Source organism: Gavialis gangeticus, unplaced genomic scaffold (assembly GCF_001723915.1).
Source record: "Gavialis gangeticus isolate Ggan-Ray unplaced genomic scaffold, GavGan_comp1, whole genome shotgun sequence".
Lineage (NCBI taxonomy): Eukaryota > Metazoa > Chordata > Crocodylia > Gavialidae > Gavialis > Gavialis gangeticus.
The window spans coordinates 48,071,691-48,090,816 of record NW_017728996.1 but is presented as its reverse complement, the minus strand read 5'-3'; the positions used below and the strand labels follow the sequence as shown (position 1 = coordinate 48,090,816).

General features: G+C 45.2%; 1 protein-coding gene across 1 annotated transcript in view; it reads right to left on the bottom strand.

The window, feature by feature from the left end:
• The window catches only part of PTPN9 (protein tyrosine phosphatase, non-receptor type 9), a 45,167-nt gene extending 26,390 nt beyond the window's left edge, over positions 1-18,777 (bottom strand). Inside the window, exons 1-5 of the mRNA XM_019503838.1 lie at positions 18,766-18,777; positions 15,079-15,168; positions 7,029-7,172; positions 3,256-3,345; positions 2,221-2,345 (exon numbers count right to left, since the gene is read on the bottom strand). Of these exons, the coding sequence (XP_019359383.1) occupies positions 2,221-2,345; positions 3,256-3,345; positions 7,029-7,172; positions 15,079-15,168; positions 18,766-18,777 (461 nt within the window). The remainder of the gene's footprint in view (positions 1-2,220; positions 2,346-3,255; positions 3,346-7,028; positions 7,173-15,078; positions 15,169-18,765) is intronic.
• Between the last annotated feature and the right edge of the window lie 349 nt (positions 18,778-19,126).

The window sequence follows — 19,126 nt, the reverse complement described above, 5'->3', positions numbered from 1 at the left end:
CCCCCATACCCACCCACATCTACACAGCCCCCAAGTCCCATACCCACCCTTCCATACTCCCCCACCCCTCCACTACTATAAACGTGAGTAAGACTTCATTTTGAGCTATTATGCAGTCACTTCTATATACACCATACAAGCACACACAAATCAGGACAAAAATATTTTTTAAATAAAATTAAAATGCTATTGTCAACGTTTGATTTTTAGTATATAATTTCTTTTTTTTCCAGTTCCAAGACAGCAAACTCTTCCCAAAAGGAATACTTCTGGGGGGCAAGAACAGGGACTTCCAGTGCCAAAGATCAGGGGGTAGGGAGCAGGACTTCCAGTCCCAAGATGGCAACCTGTCAGGGCACCTGTCAAGATGCACAGCTACCCTTGCTGCCCTCAACAGCTTGCCAAAACACATTAAGCGGCCTTCCATCTGAAATAATTGCCTGCCCCTGGCCAACACTCTCTAACTGGTTGCATCTACACGAGACACTAATTGTGCGGTAGTCTAATAACATTGTCCAGTAATGTTCCAGGCAAAAACCATGCTAATACTTTACTGCACAGTAAACATCACAAAAACCAATTTAGAAGTTGGTTAACCAAGTACTAAACTTAACATGGTGTAAATACAGCGCATTAATGAATGTCTAGATGTGCCCACTGAGTACATAAACTTGCCTGGCATGTGAATTGCCTGAAAGTGTAGATACCAATACCACCATCAAGGCCTGCAGATTCCAAATCACCATCTTCAGAGCACACATTCAATTCATGCTGTTCATAGAATCACAGAAAGATAAGGCTGGAAGGAATCTCAGGAGATCACCTAGTCTAAGCCCCCACTTCTGGCAGGATCCCCTTTGTCTAAACCAGTCCAGATAAGAATTTATTTAATCTGCACTTTAAAACCTCCAGTGATAGAAACTTCACAATTTCCCTACAGGACCCGTTCCAGTACTTAACCACACTCAGAGTTGGATTGCTTTTGTTGATATCCATTCTTAGTATCTGACAAAGTAGGCTGTTGCCTATGAAAACGCATTCCTCTCTGAACCAGTTCTTCTCTATAGCGTCACCCTGCTCTGCCTTCTCCCCATCTTCAGACTAACGTGGCTAACCACCTCTCTCATATCTAAAGACTCCTTGGTTGCAATATAAGCCTGTTATGACTTGTCTTGTTCCAAGCAAGAGACAGAGAACAAGTCATTGCCACCCTCTTTTTAACAACCCTTTCTCAGTTTGAAGACTTATCAGATTCCCCTACTCAGTTCTTCCACCCTTCAGAGCTTTTTTTTTTAAAATAGATTTTACTCCTCTGCATTGGGATAACAACCTGCAGGGCCAAACCACAAATAGGAGATGCCTCAGTCGAATACAATCATTTTACTGCTTTTTGTCATTTTAAAGATCAAGATCTTGATCAGGAGGATGTTGCAGATGATAAAAAGAATCCCCAAAGAGACTGAAACCTTAAACTCCACTCCAAACTGTGCCCCACCCAAAACTCTAGATGCCCTGGACATGTAGGTAACAGACAAAGGGATACAAAAGAAAAAAAAAAAATCAACTCAAGGATCAGCATTTCTCCCTTCCTCCATCACGTGAACAGTCAGGTGGCAAATACAGATTAAAGCATCACTGCACTTTTCTACCAGACAGAAATCCAACCCCCAGCTGCCTCCACCAGACAAGACTTTGTGGTGAGTCTGGCAGATCAATTAGTATAGACCTTTTGACCATTACACTCTGTTATGTATCAGAGGATATGCTAAGGGCATTCAAGCATATCAGCCCAGAGTTACTCACCTTTCCCAAATAGTGGGTGAACCGGAGGAAAAAGATCTGTATGGTTACAAGAGTCATGAATGCCTGGAGCAGGGTTTTAGAATACTCGTGGTGTTGGTCCAGAGGTCCAGTCCCTGCATGTGCCCACATCTGGATACAACCAGAGACAATGAATGGAAATTCTACAAGGACTGGAGGCAAACAGGAAGGACACTGATTTCTCCAACAACAGGAGATTTTGGGTAACAAGCCACACAGCAGAGTGCATGCAGATGGAAACCTTGGGATCTGGCATTTTCTTTACCATAGAGAAATACCCCACACAGACTGCAGTACACATCACATACATTTAAAGTGCATTGTGGAAAAGCAAGCTGAGTGGCCAGTGTTAGGGACCTGCACATGGCCAGTCCTGAGGTGCATAAATCTATGACTCACCTCTCTACAGCTCTGTCTAGCAGGTAAAACAGAGCCTGAAGCACCACGTGTTGGACACTTTTATTGGGATGGTGTAACTTGGCAGTGAAGAGTGCAATAGAAGCCCCAGATGGGTCCCGCACACTCTAGAAGAAAGTCAAGAGAAAAGCATAATGAGCAGACAGAGGAAGTGAAGCAGCCTTTGCCAAAACTGAGTTACTAAAAATCTCCTGGGACAGAAACCATGTTGATCTGCATGAGCCTATAGAACCTAGCACAATGGGCCCAATCACTACAAAAATGTAACAGCAGTGGAGGCTATGTACTGCAGTCTGGTGGGCATATGGCACTGCATGCATGACTGTAGCTGATGCATGCAGAATGCACCATATGCAACTGAACACACTGCTTTGGAGTAGAAGGGGAAAGCAGTCTCAATATTAATTTACTTAGGAGCTTCCCTGCTTTGCTCACTGGGCACCATAAGAGCAGGAGGAGAAGAGAATGCGCTCTCCTTGCTCCTTACATTCTCCTAATAGTTCCTTAAAACAAGCCAGAGAAAGCAACTAACCCCAGAGTGTGGAATGAAATGAGCTGGATAGGTGCACCCCACCCCCCACTGCCCCCAACAAAGCCAGGTTAAGAGGCTAGGACTAATGACGACCTAATGTCAAGAACTGCATGGAAAACGCTGCCCCATTCAGGACTGTGCATGCCATCCTCAGGTCTGTTCCTCAGGGTCATCACACACTGACAGCCATCGGGAGAGGGAGAAGAGACTGCTATGAGGAGGTGGAGAGTAGGCTCAGCATCTCCTGCCCTTTTCAGAGGTCCCATCTAACTAACCCAACATCCCAAGTACCTGGCTCAGGGTACCAACTAGAGGAGATGTTATGGTGTAAGCATTACCATTGAGTTCTACCTCCCTAGCAAGACTCACGCAGTTTTTCATAGTCCTCCACAAATCAACTGCCCCAAGGCTACATCCGCATATAGGGAACTACTTGTATAAACTGGGCCCATAGGAGAGAGAAGCGGGCCTGAGCTCACACTTACAAGGATGGTGAACTTCCCGCTGAGCAGCTCAGAGCGCAGAGGTTCCTCGTGAGGTTTCAGCTTCACAATTCCTTCCTTCAGTCTCGTTTCCTATGGGTTAAGATGCACAAACAACCACAGGTACAACAGATGGACTGTAGAACTTCTCATCAACTGCTAGTAATATTTCCTGTTCATCTGGGAATTATCAGAAAGATTGGGCCACTGTCACCACCCTTAGCCACCCACACTGCTCCCACCTATTTACTGACAAAACCTTAGGCACTTCTGACCCAAACAAACTCCCAGATCTGGACACCAGCAGTAGTCACCTCCTTACCTAATGGAGGATGGCCGGAAACACCAGAGACACCAGCACCTGCTCCCAGCCTGGACATTTAGACTGCTTGCAGACATTAAGAAAAATGTCCCCCAAAATCCCGAAGCTTTACTTTAAACTTGGTGCATTCCCTCACTAAGCACAGTGCATGGCCAGAAGAGGCAGCACATTAGTTGGACCTGGCTTGCCCAACTTCTGTATAGATCAGGCACTTCAGTGGGGATTTTTTGGCACTTTTATATAATACCCGATTGAATTAGCCATTAAATAAAAATGCCAAAAAGTTTTGCTGAAGTGTCTGATCTATATAGATGCTGCGGAGCTGAGTGCAACCAATGTGCTTCTTCTTCCAGTAAAGCACTTTTTAAAAAACACATCAGTCAGTAGCTTTAGGTAAGAACTGGGCAATGGCATGGGATGGGTGGCACACCAGTTCAACCAAGCATGGGCAGCCCACGTGCTAGGCACAGCCCAAAGTGGTTCCCTTGTAAAGAAGGCCTGAATGAAACAAAGTAATGCCCACTCTGATGCACAATTAGAGCTGGATCTGCTCACAGAAAGTGAGTTTTCCTCACTCCTTGTTCCTGTTCATCCTGCAGAGGTAATGCAGATACAGGAGAGCAAGCTACAAACTATTTTTCCTTTTGCAGGAACAAACCCAGTTACCAAAACTCCAGGTCCAGTTACTAATGGCAGTACAAAGCCCCTACAGGCCACAGACCTGGCCAGATGCAACTCAAAAGAGAATTTACCCTGAAAAGCCTTTGATACTGAGAGCAGCATACCAAAGGAAAGGAACCCAGGCTGACACACAACAGGGTGGATTTGCAGGGCTGGTTGTTAAGAGAAAACAGCTTTTCACTCTAAAACCAAGTACATTTTACAGAGGCCTAAACACAAAATTGCACAGGGGCGTTGTTGTAGTGACAATGCAGAGCCATTATCAGCTGTGATTGGTGGGCAAGTGTCCAGGCCCATGATACCAATGAGCTAACCAGCTCCATGGAGGAAGTGCCCTAGTCCTCCATCTTGCCTCCATCAGCTTCCCTGATTCAGCAAACTGTTTAAATACGTGTCTAATTAGGTCCCAGTGAAGTCAAAGAACTGTGCCTAGGCTTAAAATCAGACATGTTCATAAGGACCTCACTGGATCAAGACCACAGAGAAGACACTGGTGATGATATTTCACTGTCTCCAGGTTCATCCTGAGGATATTCCACCCTGATGGACTCTTTCAAAAGTTACCAGCCCAGGCACAAAAATCGACTGATCTGCCTTAAACATAGTAATGATGTCAACACTTCCAATAGCATTTCCTGCCCAGGTGACAGAATGTGAGAAGACTGCTGCCAGCACCATTACAGCATGCATCAATGCTCTCCTACTACTGGCCTGGACCTTTGCAAGACTGTGCGGCATCTGCATTCATCTGTGACTCACATCCCAGAGGAGCAAGCCCTTGGTTTGGTTTCCAGACTGGGTTCCTCTTTGCTCTCAGCCAGAAGGCACATGCAAGACCAAGAAGGGCTCAGCATCAGGTGGAGAAGCATACAGCAGTGTTTTGTCAGAGGAAGCTGCTTTTAGGGATTGCTTGCTGCTTGCTTGTTGTGCAGAGGGGAGGGGAGGGGAGGAAGGTGGATGGGTAGTGCACCACAGATGTACTGTCTTTGGTTCTCGGTGAGGAAGAGGAGGGCATGAATCAAGCTGGTGGAGACATTCAAAGACTAGGAGAGGAGTGGGTGAACTTGAGGTCAGCACACAATACAGTTTGGTTCATGGCATAACCAGAATTACTAGAAAAGTCCAGAGCCAGCTAATCTCTCATTACTCTAAGGATCTAGCCTAGGGTCTACGACATGGGACTGGGAATAGGGAGATCTGGGTTCCCTTCCTGGTTTCCTCCAACTTGATCTATGACCTTGAGGGAGCCACTTGACTTTTCTGTGTCTCAGTCACTCAAACCTCTACTCCACTGAGAACTGACACTCTTCTGGGACTTAGAATCATAAATTGGCCTTTTACAGTCCCCTATATTCTCCCACATTTCCTTGGAGGTGGTGAATCACTACTGGAATGACGGAGGGCTTACAAGCCTGGACTTCCCTTTTCAAAGGTAGCTTTACTTAAATAAGTCAACTGAAATGTTCAAGGGCAACCAATGATGCTTGGGATGTCCTCCTAGATCTAGTTTACAGGTAAATCAGAAAGGGTTACACCTTTGCCTGGAAGATCTAGTTCTAATACAAGTCCCCAGCTGACAGCTCTAAAGCACAAGTTCTCCAAATCCCTACTTACTTTGGGAACCAAGGCCTGGCTGTCTCCATATGCCTGCAGGCCTGAACAAGAGAATCTGGCTACCTCCTCTGCCAGGTATTTAGCAACCACGCCCGAAGCAAAAGACAAAGAAAATTTTACACAGAGTAGTTACAGATCCTCAGCTTAAAGTGAAGTACTTCCTTGTGCCTTCCCTTAGCTTTTGAGGAGAGGTGTGCTAGGGCCCAGTAGCAGCAAACTGGGGCAGGGATGTGGTTTTAGGGTCTATAGAAGAAGAGTGGACTGAAATGCTAAGAACTGCATCTGTTGCTGTGGCTTTTGTGGGTTCAGTGAATCCAGATTAACTCTTAACTTTCACATGGGATAAACCACGTAAAATAGTTTCTCTCAGACTGACTAAATTCTCATAGACTGGAAAGGGGACATGCAGCTTCTTTTAGATTCAGAAGGAAAAAATCTATCAGCAATAAAAACCTTTACCTCACTTGAGCTCTGGCCCCTAATGTGGAGCTCTGCTTTCCAAAAAGGGAGCTGTAAACATCCTCTAACAGCTTCTAGTGAAGAGGATTAGTCATGTTGCTTTAGGCACTTCTGGGAAAAGCAGATGCTCTGGTAAGAATGAAAGTAGAAGAACCTCCATAAAATTAGAAAAAGCAAAAGAGATGAAGGTGATTTTGGCTTGGCATGGCATGGCATGGATCAGTAATTCCTAGACATGGGTGGGGGAGTAGGATGCTGGATTTTGGCATGGCTTGAATACAAGGCAGATATCAGCAATCCCTAGGATGCATAGATCTGTAAAGATTTCCTGGAAAAAGCTGTGATCAAGCAGCAGCAGAAGGGAAACATCTGACAGCATAATTCTGGAGGACGAACGAGTAAAACAACATTTTTTTTCTTGCTATCATCATCACAGTAATGGCGGCGGGGGGTGGTGAATATATTGAATACCTGGGCAGGTACATTTTCATAGTGATTTTGCATATCTGCAAGGCTACAGATCAGCTTTTTCACCTAAACAGCAAATGTCAGAAGGCAAGGAAAGAACCCCCCCTCCCCACCCCTTGAGAACAGCTTTTTTGCTGTGCATGAAATCACTGAACAGCAGGGAAAACCCGTGCCTCATCCAACCTCCCCACCCCCCTTTTTCCTCCCAGCAAGACCATTTCTGCTCACATACCCTGTAGGAGTGAAACAGCTCAATGGCTCTGAGGACATCAAACTTCCGGGCCATGAGAAATTTGACAGCAACGTTCCAGGAAAGCGGAGACACATTGTACTGTCCAGTCCACTTGTTAATCTCTTCCAGAAACTGCTTGGTGGCCTATTTGAGAAAGAGACAGAGACATGTGGTAAGAAGAGAGGGAACCGAAACTTACCAGTATTTGTACACGTTAAATCCCAAGGCAAGGGAGTAATTTGTTACACAAACTATTCCAAAGTCCAGTCTAACCCCATTTTGTATCTAGAAATGTAAGCAGGACCAAATGAGGAGGTGACACATGATGGATAAAGATGAAAACAATGAACTGGGAGCTGAGCTCCCAGGCTAATGCAAATCCCCAGCCAAAAGCAGCCTGTAAAACCAGAGAGAGAAAGACATGAGATGATTGGACGCTCTGCAGGGCCACTGTACAGCAGGCTGTACCAATCGCTGCAGCATCACTTTTCATCACCAACCCTGCCAGCCAATGAGACCAGTCAGAACAAACCAGTGCTCTCTGTAACTGAGCCATGAAAGAACCAGGATCACTCATTGGTGCTCTGTGAGCTAAGGCATCCAGTTGCTTTTCTCCTCTAATGCAGGCCTCCAGAACTGGGGCTGCTTGCTATGGCAGCTGAAAGAGGCACAGGGAGTCATAAGATACACAGGTCATGGCTACCTGTGATCCGTTATACCGACCTCCCTGGGCTGAGCCTGCAAAATCACTGTGCTTCAGAAGCCCACAGGGTGGCAATGCAGCCAGCAAGGAGGGGAATCTGCTGGACACCTGCTCAGAATGACCTGGCAGGCCCCATGGTGGCTGGAAGCATCGCAGTCCCAGCCTCCTTCCCTTATCAGGGGTTATTGTTCTCAGCCATGCCCTGAGAGGCATCCCCCCCCCTCAGACCCAAGTTAATCTCCTTCCAGCACCAACTTTGTGCTCTCATTTCTACCCTAAAGTATTTAACTTCAAGGACAGTAAAGTAAGGCAAAGCAACACAGCTAGTGATGTTCCCAGCCCTTTGCTCTGCTCTTCTCAGTCTTAAGATACAAAAGTCTGTTGCATTCTTCTCTGCCTCAAGCTGCGCCTCTGATCCACGATGGTTATTTATATGGTACAGTAAGGAAACACTCATTTCCATACAATAAATGCCAAATACCACCCCCCCACCATCCCCGCAGAGATTACAGTTTAAAGGCCAAAGTAGGCACAATCCAATAATACAACACATGCCCCACATAGGGGAGGTTGGTAATTACTTGAGTGCTGTATGGAGCAATTGGGACCTTCCATCGTAATGGAGGGAACTAGGTGTTTTCTGGTGTGGAGACTGCTCTAGCAGTCAGGTGAGGTAAGGAAGAGGCCACAGAGTAGAAACATGAGACAACCAGGAGCTGTCAGAGCAAGGTGCAGGGAGAGGGTGGAAACAGTGGCCAGCCACAGGCTGAGGGGGGACCTCTGGAGACAGGCCCCTGGCCACAAGGAGGGCACACACACTGGAATGGAAGAAAGGGCAAGGCCAGTGCAGAGACAAGGAAAAGGGAGGCTGGTCAGGGCAGAGGAGCTCTGGATGGAAGAAGGGCTATGCTGAGGGCTGCTGCCAAAAATGGGAAGATAGAAGAGGAGGAAGTTGCAGTATCGGGACAGTAAAGGATGAAACAACCTGGTGGCAGGAACTGAAAATGAGGGACAAAGTTTCAGCAAATGGCTTAGTAAAAGCCAAGAGGAAGGGCAGAAGACCCGAGACCTTGTGGGAAAGTAAAGGACAGTGCTTCTGGGTACAGGGGCAAAGACATGGAACAGCAAGGAACTAAAAGCTCTAGGTAAGATATATGAGTTTGAGGCTGCTGCAGCACATCTAAGGGTTGGGTTTCTAACAGGCCAAGACGTATATTCAGCAGGAGATCCTGCATTCCCATCAGAAGTATTTATATGGGGTTTGGGAGGCAAATCCCATAGGTATTTGCTTTTTAAAGATAACGAGACAACTGCTCAGAGCTGAGTGCCACACGGGCCTAAAAACCAGCTGCAACTAAGAGCCCCAACCCCAGGCATTCCTTCACTGAAAACCCGGCAGGAAGAATGACAGACAGACACACCATATAAAAGGGTAGATGACAAAGACAGAGGCATCAGCAGAAGGTTTTAGTAACCCTGTCCCCACCCTCTGAAACACCACGTTAACTGGGAACCAGTTAAACACCAAACCACAGAAACAAGCTTGACGGACTGAAACAACAAAGTGACCGATGAGGGAAGAGGCTGATGCCTCTACACAACCAGAGGAGAAGCAGTCAGTAGCGGTCTGAGGATTGGACAGCACAGGCAAAGCAAACAAAGGAAGACGAGGGCAAGGAAGGAGGAAATCAAACTACAGCCAACACAGTGGGGCCAGATCCTGCTGCTTGCTACACCTCACGTTGCCAGTGAATTCCACAGGCCCACGTGTCTGTAACCCTGGGCAGGGGCTGCCTAAGAGCCTGTCTTTTCCCCTGTGGGCTCTCCAAGATGACGGTTCACTTTTGTAGTCATAATATTTTTGCTGACCTCCTGATGAGCTTTTGCAAAGATCCCATAACAACAAAACCCCATGTTTTCTGCTGTGAAAATGCAGTGAAAAACTTCCACCCCTGCTGGGATGAAAATAATTTAATTTAAAAAATAAATAACTGACAATGTCTCAATGAAGAGAAACAAGAAAGACGCCAAGAGCCCTTTGGAGAATGTGGTATATTGCACAGCATGACAGAAGACTGCTTGGTTAATCTACACCATTGTCCTGCTTCAGGCTACAGCAATGCCAATCCTCATTATTTTACTGCCAGGATCACGATATTTGGTGTCCTTCTTACAGTACTAGCACCTGGAGTCATGTGAATATGGCTTTCATTTTAAAAGTTTCTAGCTCTAATCACTGGAAGAGAAGTTTGGGGATGTGACTTCAAAACTTAAACAGATGGCAAATAAAAAGAATCCAAAATGCATTATTTTTACAATGACGTATATTTTTAGGGTCTGACTCATGACGACTTTTGAAACCCTGGGCTATTCACCAGAGAGACCACAACTGGTTTAACATCTTCAAAGCGGCCTAAGACCTGCTAGTGAATAAGGCACTGGACTATTTCAGGGCTCCTGGGTTCTATTCTTGGCTCTGACACTGACTTGAAGCATGACCAAGGGCAAGCCATTTAATCTCCCCGTGCCTCAGTTTCCCCTTACAATATGAAAAGATGAGAGAGACAAGACATGGAAGCTCGTTGGCACAGGGAGTGATTCTCAAGAGGTGTCTGTACAGCTTCTTGCACAGTGGGGCACAGAGACTGAATATAACCTCAATACCATACTGCAATACAAACAAACACTGAACAGCTGCACTTTAAAAAAAAAAAAAAAACCACTAAGCAACTCTGAAAGCATCTCTAACTTCAGAGAAATAACAGTCTGAAGCTGCCTCTTGCTGGCCAGCCTGTTGCCCCGGCTCAGAACTTAGGAACCATTTTTACAGATTGGCCAGTACAGCAGGTGAATGATCTAATCTACCATTGTAAATAGCATGGTATTCATAGATGTGACATTTATTGCCACCCTCTCCGATCGCATTACTCCTGCTACTTCCTCTCTGTAGATGTTGCAGTAACCCCTTAGAAGTGGATACAATTAACCAAGTTCTGTGGGATAAGCAGGGACCTTACTCTGTATTTATACTAAAGCTGGCAACACTATGACAGCCTGAACAGGAACAATACAGGCAGTCCTCCACTTGCAAGGTTTCAAGTTACAATATTTATAAATTGATACCCTGTTTCAACTTTCAGACCTCAGTTTCGACTTTACAACGCTTGATCCGACGCCACACCACATCAGCGAACAAGTTTGCCGTGTCGCCCATCTCACTGGAGAACATTTGTCCAAACTTCCTTGGACACTTTCTTTAAGAAAGCAGACAAGGGTCCAGAAAAACCTGCAGCGAAGACTCCTGAGAAGACTCCAGCCAAGAACCCTTCAAAAAGTCCAGCAAAGTCACCTCAAAGAAGTCCTTCCTAATCAATGATTGCTATTTAAAATATAAATACATTAATGTAGCTATATTACTCATCTATAATTGATTGAGTACAAAATTCCTGGTTATTTTTGGTAAAAATAGGGTAGCAGGCCTTGGTTCAGGAACCAACCCCCCATTATAACATTGTTTCCTATGGGAAAATTGGTTCCGAGTTACATTTCGACTTAAGATGCGGTTTTCAGGAACCAATTGTGTTGCAAGTCCAAGACTGCCTGTACTGCCCTAGTGTCTGTGTATGTCACACAGAGGTGGCTACGCTTCTTCCATTTTGGAAGCTTATCTGAACCAGAAGTAATATAGCATGGCACTGGGCATATGTCAATAGATTCTGGCTCTTAGTAGAGCTTACTAGCGTGAACAGAGTTGCAGGATGGTGGCTACACTTCTGGTTTAGGAGATGAACCGTATCTCCTTTCTGGCTGTGTGATCTCACGATGGCACGCCCCAGAGCCCTAGCAAGGTGGTGCCTGCATTCCTCAGAGACAGCTTTAAACTAGGACAGTTCTGAAGTAGTGCAAAGCATAATCACAGCAGTAGCAGCAGCTCATCAACGGGAGCTGGGGAAACACAGGAGGCTGAGAACTGTTTTCTTTCCAAGATTTTCCCTCCTCCCGCATTTTATGGACTTCTACAACAGCCAAGAGGACATGTAGAAACAGAAGTAGATTTGAAAACTTTTAGATGATAGAAACATTAATGAAGTTTCAACCTGGGAAAGAAAAATTTGGTCCAAGGAATAATAAGAAACAAATTATTGTTCCCAAATAGGTACAAATAATGAGAAGAAAATTATTGTTCCCAAATAGATGTAGAAATGCCTAGCAGGGAAACAGGTACCTCCACTGGTGATGGGAGAAAGGGACGCAGTGAGGGGATGGAATCAAGGAAGGACAGAACAACTGAATATAGTACTGTGTTGGTCTTCAGAAGTCTTCCTTCTCGTCCATGTGGCTCAGTTTTGTTGGAGGGTGCAGAAAATAATATGTGGGCTCTGGGTTCACGTAGAACAGAAAGAGAAGTAAGGAACTTCAATTGCATCAAGGGAGCTTTAGATGAGATACGAGATACAGCTTTCTAACTTTGAGGGTAGGCAAGCACTGGGACACAACACATAGACAGACTGCAGCAGTTTTAAGTGTAGGTCAGACGAACATTTGTCTGGGATGATTCAAACAGGGATAATCCAACCTTGAGCAGGCACTGGGCAAAGGGCTGGATTTAAGGAACTCCTGAAGTCCCCTCTGACCCTATGTCTTTATGAGTATGTGAATGAACATTTACTGGGTTTGGGCCTTAGTATCGTTGAGTTGAAAAATGCATAGCCCAGTAGATGGGCCAAAAACAAATAAACTGGTAACAGTGACCAAGTATCCAAGACAGACCGAGAGAACTAAACCTAACTAGTCAGTAGGCTGGGGATGTATTTTTTTTCTTTTCTTTAAGAAACTGTAAGTTTGAGCAGTGAGGAGCCTTTTACATCTGAAGAATAAACATGCTTGCAAAGTGATTCACATAGGACATGTTTTGTGTTTTTTTTCCATAAAACCTGCATGGTCCATGGTGGAAAACATAAAGCTCTAAATCTTTTTTAAAAATTAAATCTCCTTTAAAGCTCCCAGTCCAACAAGCCAACACACTGACTAGGATAAATCAGTCACTTTTACAAACTGGCAACCAAATGAACAATCAAGAACTCCAGTTTTTTTGACTATTCATATAATTTTCAAAGTCAGATTAGGGCCCAAGTTAGTTTATAAGGGATTTTGAACCAGCACAATTGCAAAATTGCACACTTCTGTCAGTGGAAGTGCCCTGGATTTTCATCGGCTTCAGCTCTGTGTCTTCCAGTGTCTCCTTTGGCATTGGCACATTTAAGCCTGGGTCAGCAGTGGAGAGGATTAGTGCTACACTCCTGGGCTTCCCTGCAGCATGAAAACCTGATTGAGAATGCAAGTTGTCTATGTACCTAGACAATGAAGCTACAGGAGCAGGGCAGTGTAAAGCACATTATAGCCACACATTCAACGTAGGACATAACACACATTAAATAAAACTCTGAAGGGGAAAAATAATTCCCAATAAAAGGAAATTAAATGCTTTTCAATTTTTTTTCATTCGCAGAACCCAGGGGTGAGCCAAAAGCTTACAAACACTTTATAAAGCTAAATCTTTGAAATTCATTTCCTCTTCTACTTACCTGCCAAGACCCAAGGTTCACTGCTCTGTTGTTCCCCAGGCAGGCACTGGCAACAAGGGAAACCCTTCCAAGCAGGCAGCCTAAGAGATGACTGCTCCTTGCTGCAGCTTGGACATCTGCATTCACAGGAACAACACAGGCCTCTCTCAACAAGGGTCTTGACAGGTTAAACTCAATGTTTTCATTTCTTTTTTACAATGCCTTTATTTGTGCTTTTAATGCCACACACGTATTGTGTGAACAACTGCAAGCCAAATTCTGATGTGAGCTATGTGATTACAATTCCCACTCAAGTCAATGAAAGCTGACTGCACTTAGCAGAAGACGGAATTTTACTGGTTTGTCTGTGTAAGGAATGTGCCCGTTTGATCACCCAAGTGACTTCCAATAATCCATGCCAAAATTTCAAAACATAGCTATTAACTAGTGCACAGCCAGACAACTCCAAGGAGCTCCTAATCATAGTAGTGTCAGAGAGGACCCAACTAAGAACAGTCTCACCATGCTGGGTGCTACTTAGACACTCGCTGCCTTGGCAACTTCATAATCCAAGTGGCCAAGACAAACCAATAGTACAACAGGGTAATTTGTGCTAGGTCACAATCAGGATGGTTGCAAAGAGAAATAGAAACCAGATCTATTGACTCCCAATCCGGTGCCTTATTCGGTAGCACCCATCATCTCAAAAGAAGTGTTTCTTATATTTTCCCCACAGTAGCTAAACTTAATCTTAAACAGTTTATTTATTGTATTGGGGGTTAAAATGCCTTCCAGCTTAACTTTCTAGGGACATACAACTCCTGCTAAGTGTGCCAGCACAGATCCATCTTTAAATGAAAGCAGGCCTGCACACATCAGCATAAAACCGAACTACCCTTTGGGTAAAAAGAAGCCCTGAAAGAGCCAGAAGGATTAAGACAGGCTTAATAAAGAAGAGTATTAATCAGATCACAAAGGGTTAAACATAATGGGTGGGGATGGAGAATAAAAGATTCTGCTTTTTAAAGTTGAACTTCTCTCTCACTCCACTTTCACTTATTGGCGTTTTTTTTTTGGACTGCCACGCTGAACAGCAGATCGCAGAGCACGATGTCTTTTGTAGTAAAAAAAAATTAAGATTAATATTCTCAATTCACCTCCCACATTTTTACAGCTGTTAAATAGCATGCAGTAAGACAACTCTAAGGAGCTCCTAGCTCCAGTAGGACCTATCTTTTCTAATGCAACGTAGCTCTCAGACTGTCCCATGGTACTGGAAGCTCAGAGTTGCTTAGGATTTTCCTCCTCCATGTTTTCAACTCCTGATGAGAGAGAGACAGAGAAGAAAAGAAAGAGAGAGAGAGAGAGAGACTGTGAGACAGAGAGAGAAAGACTGGCATGGCTACTGCCTCAAACAACTTCTTGCTTCAAAAGGTGCACACACAAAGGATGCTCTCACAATGCCGCTGACCCTTTGGCTCCAGCACACAGGCCATCTGTCTGGTGGTGGTGTGTTTTCTTCACCTATTTAGGATTCAAATATGCTTCCTCCTCCCCCCGCCCCATCAGACAAACCCCAGCAGAAAGGACACAGCCAAACAAACAGGCATAATGAACTGAAGTCACCCATCCCAAAGCAGCAAACAGGAAGAGCCGTTCTGAAATAAAGGAATTTTCCATGATACCAAGCATTGTGCAAGAACAACAAACACTACAAGAAATAAATAAAGAAATAAAGAAAGAAAGAACAAAAAACAGTTAATGCTGGCTTTCAAGTACTAACATCACAGAGGGAACAGGAAAAAATTTGGACACTTGAGGCGGCGGTGTAGCGTGTCACGCAGCTCTGGAGAGCCTGAAAGCCCCAGACTGACTGGAATTATTCTGAGCTATTCAGCATGAAAAGCTCCTCAGCGTTAATGACTTCCTAGGGGAGGAAGTGAAGGGCCTGAGTTTATCAGCACTTCACCAGCCATGTGCGACTGGCCCAGGCTGGGAAAATGTAGGGCTCTGAAGAAAAACCTGACATCATTCCCAACACAGCTGAAAGGGCACCAGGAGGGCAAGACTGCTGCTCTTGCAAGGAAACCAGGGTCCTTCCATTTTCACTTCCCTGCTTTACCCTGCTGAAGTTGTTTGCTTAACAAGCCAGCAGGACCCTTAGCTTTTTAGTTATCCATAAGCACAGCTGCTCCTACAGCAGCGCGTACACAGAGTATACTCTGTGTACATGCTGCCTTTTAAACAAGCGCACTGGAGAGGGAAATGCTCCTTCCCCCTCTCCACCACTCGCCCAACCACCTCCCTTCCCCACTCCCCCCAGGGCTGGCAAATGCATAGCTTTAGTGTAGATATGGTTGTTATTTTCACTGAACCACTGCCCAGACTCCAACCAAAACCAGGTCCCTATTGAACAGCTTTATAACCATGAGGGTAGTTAAAGGCGGGAACAGATCATTAGAGCAAGAGGGTGGTGTCTCCATCACTAGACATTTTTGAGCATGGCTTAGACAAGCATTTATCTGGACTACTTTAGACACAGATGATCCTGCACTAGCTGACCTCCTGAGGTCCTGGCCAGCCCCATCTTTCTGAGAGTACTGGCCATCATACAATCAAGGCTGCAACTTTACGATACAGTGGTGTTCGGTCGCGGGGCTGGTCTACAGCAAAGCTCCTTCTGCTCCTGTCAACCGTGGAGCAGTAGCAGTATTAGCACTGGTGGGAAGTCTCTCCCTTCTGTGTTGGCACAGGTCACAGGACCTGTGTCCACCTAAGTTCAGGTGCCTTTGTGTCCGACAAACCCATGTAGAAGCCATGCCAGAATACTGTTCTTCTGGCACTGAGAGAGGACTCCAGCAGCAAAAACTTCGTCACAATCAGTTCATATCAAAGCCGGCTGGGACTCCAGCAGCTAGCACTTTTCAGAAGAGCAACTAGTCCATAGCAGCTAACTCCCCAGGACTCTGGAGCTTTTCCCAAACAGTGCTGTGAGCTAGGACCTTCCCAAAAAGATTCTGGCAGTGCCCCAGTCAGCACTGACCAAGACTTCAGGTTGAGCCCAAGCAGCCTGCAACCTGCCATCCTAAACATGATTTCAATAACATGAAGTCATTCCTCCAGGGGATGCTATTTGCAGTAGTGTCACATGCTTGATGGTCCTCTTTCCATCACTTGTCTTTTAACTATGCATGTTTCTATTTGTATTCCCTGGGGGAGCTGGGGTGGTGCTATCTTTCCTTCCTGCAAACCCCCTACACCTCCTCCAAAATTATCTCAGCTGAACCCTCAAGCTGGAGACCCAAGGGATGCAAACAGGTGCTAAGCAGCACATTCTAATGCAGTTATTGACACAGGCACATCCTGTTTCCAGCAGATGGTACTTGTGTTTGGGACACTGAGTGCCCAATTGCATAAGCAGAAAGAAGGGAGAGGGAATGAGGCAGGAAAAAGGGAAGCTTGAATTCTTCCCACTGAACAGGCAACACAACAAAAGCTGGCAGCACAGCTGACCAACCCCAACCATCCACAGAAATATCAGAGCACCTCAGCCTTATCAGATGAGGCTTCTACCTTAACCCCTACCAGCTTGGAGCTTGCTCAGAGAATTACCTGAAATTTGTCACACAGGGAGCTCAGCTCAGAAGAGATTTCTGAATCCCAACCCCCACACCCAGAAGTTTGCAGAAAGCACATTTAGTTATTTTGAAGCTATCTGTTTGTGTGGGAGGGGAGAAAAATGACACTTTTCAGCCATGAAGAAAACAGATGTTTTGGATCTGGATTACTCACTTAGCACAAGTCAGTAACAACATGGTTGCTTAAACATTTGTTTGAACCTCTGTTCCTTCACTGAGTGGAAGAGGACAAAGCTAGCTTTGAGTGTCCTCTGCTGAATTTCAGGGATGTAGTGGGGGCCCATCCAGTCCTTGATGCCAGTTAGAGTAGTCTCAGAGCTGCTCATATTTATGTCTAGGTCAGTAGTTCTCGACCTCTTTAGATTCAAGCAGCATTCTGCAAGGTTAGACTCAAGGCCCCTCAGAAAATGCCAGCTCTTATCTTGCTCTCATGTCTTGACTGTTGAAAAACAGAGTACTTTTGCTGCAAAGAACTGTGAAAAACCACAAGAGGCGAGAACGTTTTTGACACTACAGAATCCTACCTGAAGTCTCTGGCAGGGGGCTGGACCCGATGATCTTATGAGGTCTCTTCCAGCCCTAATGTCTACGGAATCTATGAACTCTCTGGGTTTATCTTGTGAGGCATGTGTAGGTGTTTGCACATCCAACAGTGTGGATGCTGTGTGGCACCCCAGGGAGCCACACCACCATGGTTGACAACCATCTGCCCTAGACTCTGGATGGGAATAGTCAGCAAGCAGTATGCTCTGTCCCATCTTTGTCCTTCCTCCCCCTACTCTCCTAGTACTGCAGGCTGTGGAGAGGAGGCAGTACAGAGGTGCTACGATGATTCAGTACCAAGTAGACAGCCCTCTGCACCATGGATAATCCCTGGGGGGTTAAAGTAGACAACAGGGCCCTTTAAACACACAGTGTTCACAGCAGGGATCTGTACTTTTATTTTTCACAATGCACCTTGGGGACTCTCTCTGTAAGAAACAGATTCATTACATTCCTCCCACCCACCCCAAGAGAACCCCCCACCAGCAGAATGCATGTACTCAGCTTATATAGAGTTCAGGATCACATCTTATCTAGACCAGCCTGTGCTGTTCAGTCATAACCACCAATGTGAAAGATGCATGGCCCACAACAGAGAGTAGTGCTATGCCTTTGATTTACAAAAGGTGGCTTTGGAAATTATAGTATAATTGAAAAATGATTTTCTGAGAACACTCAGCATCATACTTTCTTTGCTGAGCTAAACACATGCTGATGCATAATATTCAGAACAGCTAAAGAGGAAAGATATTTGCAAGAGGATCATTCTCTTAGCTGCCTGCAGTTATAATTGATGGGAGGAGGCAATTGAAATCAAGCAGAGCTCTCTCAGTAGCCAGAAACTTATTTTATACAGGGAGAACTTTCTGCTTGCCAGAATAAGCCTCTTTAAATCTTCAGTCAGTCCCCAGCACAGTCCTTGAAAAGGGAAATACTTATGCACATGGGGCCAATTAACTTAGGTGATGAATGGGGGAGGGAGGGAAGGGGTCCCTCTCTCAGAAGGACTGGGACTTTTTGCTGTATAGCAACTTATGTAACAAAATCAGATGATATAGCACATGTACGAGTGCATCCTGGAATGAATAAATTCTGGGATTCACAGGAACTCAGTTGAGTAATTTCTGAGAAAGGAATCAGTGCTCTCCGTTCCCAGTAGATAAGGTCATCACAAGACACCCTTGTTGGCCCGCTCACTCAAGAAGGAATGAATGGTGGTGGAACCTGAACTACACATCCCTGCTTCTCCAGAGCTGATCCCTCGAGGTCTGCAGGAAATCTTACATTACCACTGACTCCATTGTACTATCTTGGGTCTGTAGGAGGAACAGATGATTTAAATGCCAGGATTTAAACGGCAGCTGGGTTTAGGCCCTGCTTTAATGGAAAATATTCACAGAGAATAAGGAAACTGGGCACATTCACCTTTTGCACTGAATGTGTTAAGGCAAGGATTCATAACATTTTGGTCATGGGTGCATAACAAAAGAGATGTTCAATATAGGTCACAGAACAGGCTTTTACATATACAAAAAGAAGACTCAAGTGTCACTCACTGCCAAACTCAAATGACTACTGAACACTCAATACCTACAGTCTTGCTGATCAGCTGCTTCTATCAAGGACGGCCACTATTAAATGTCCCTTTGC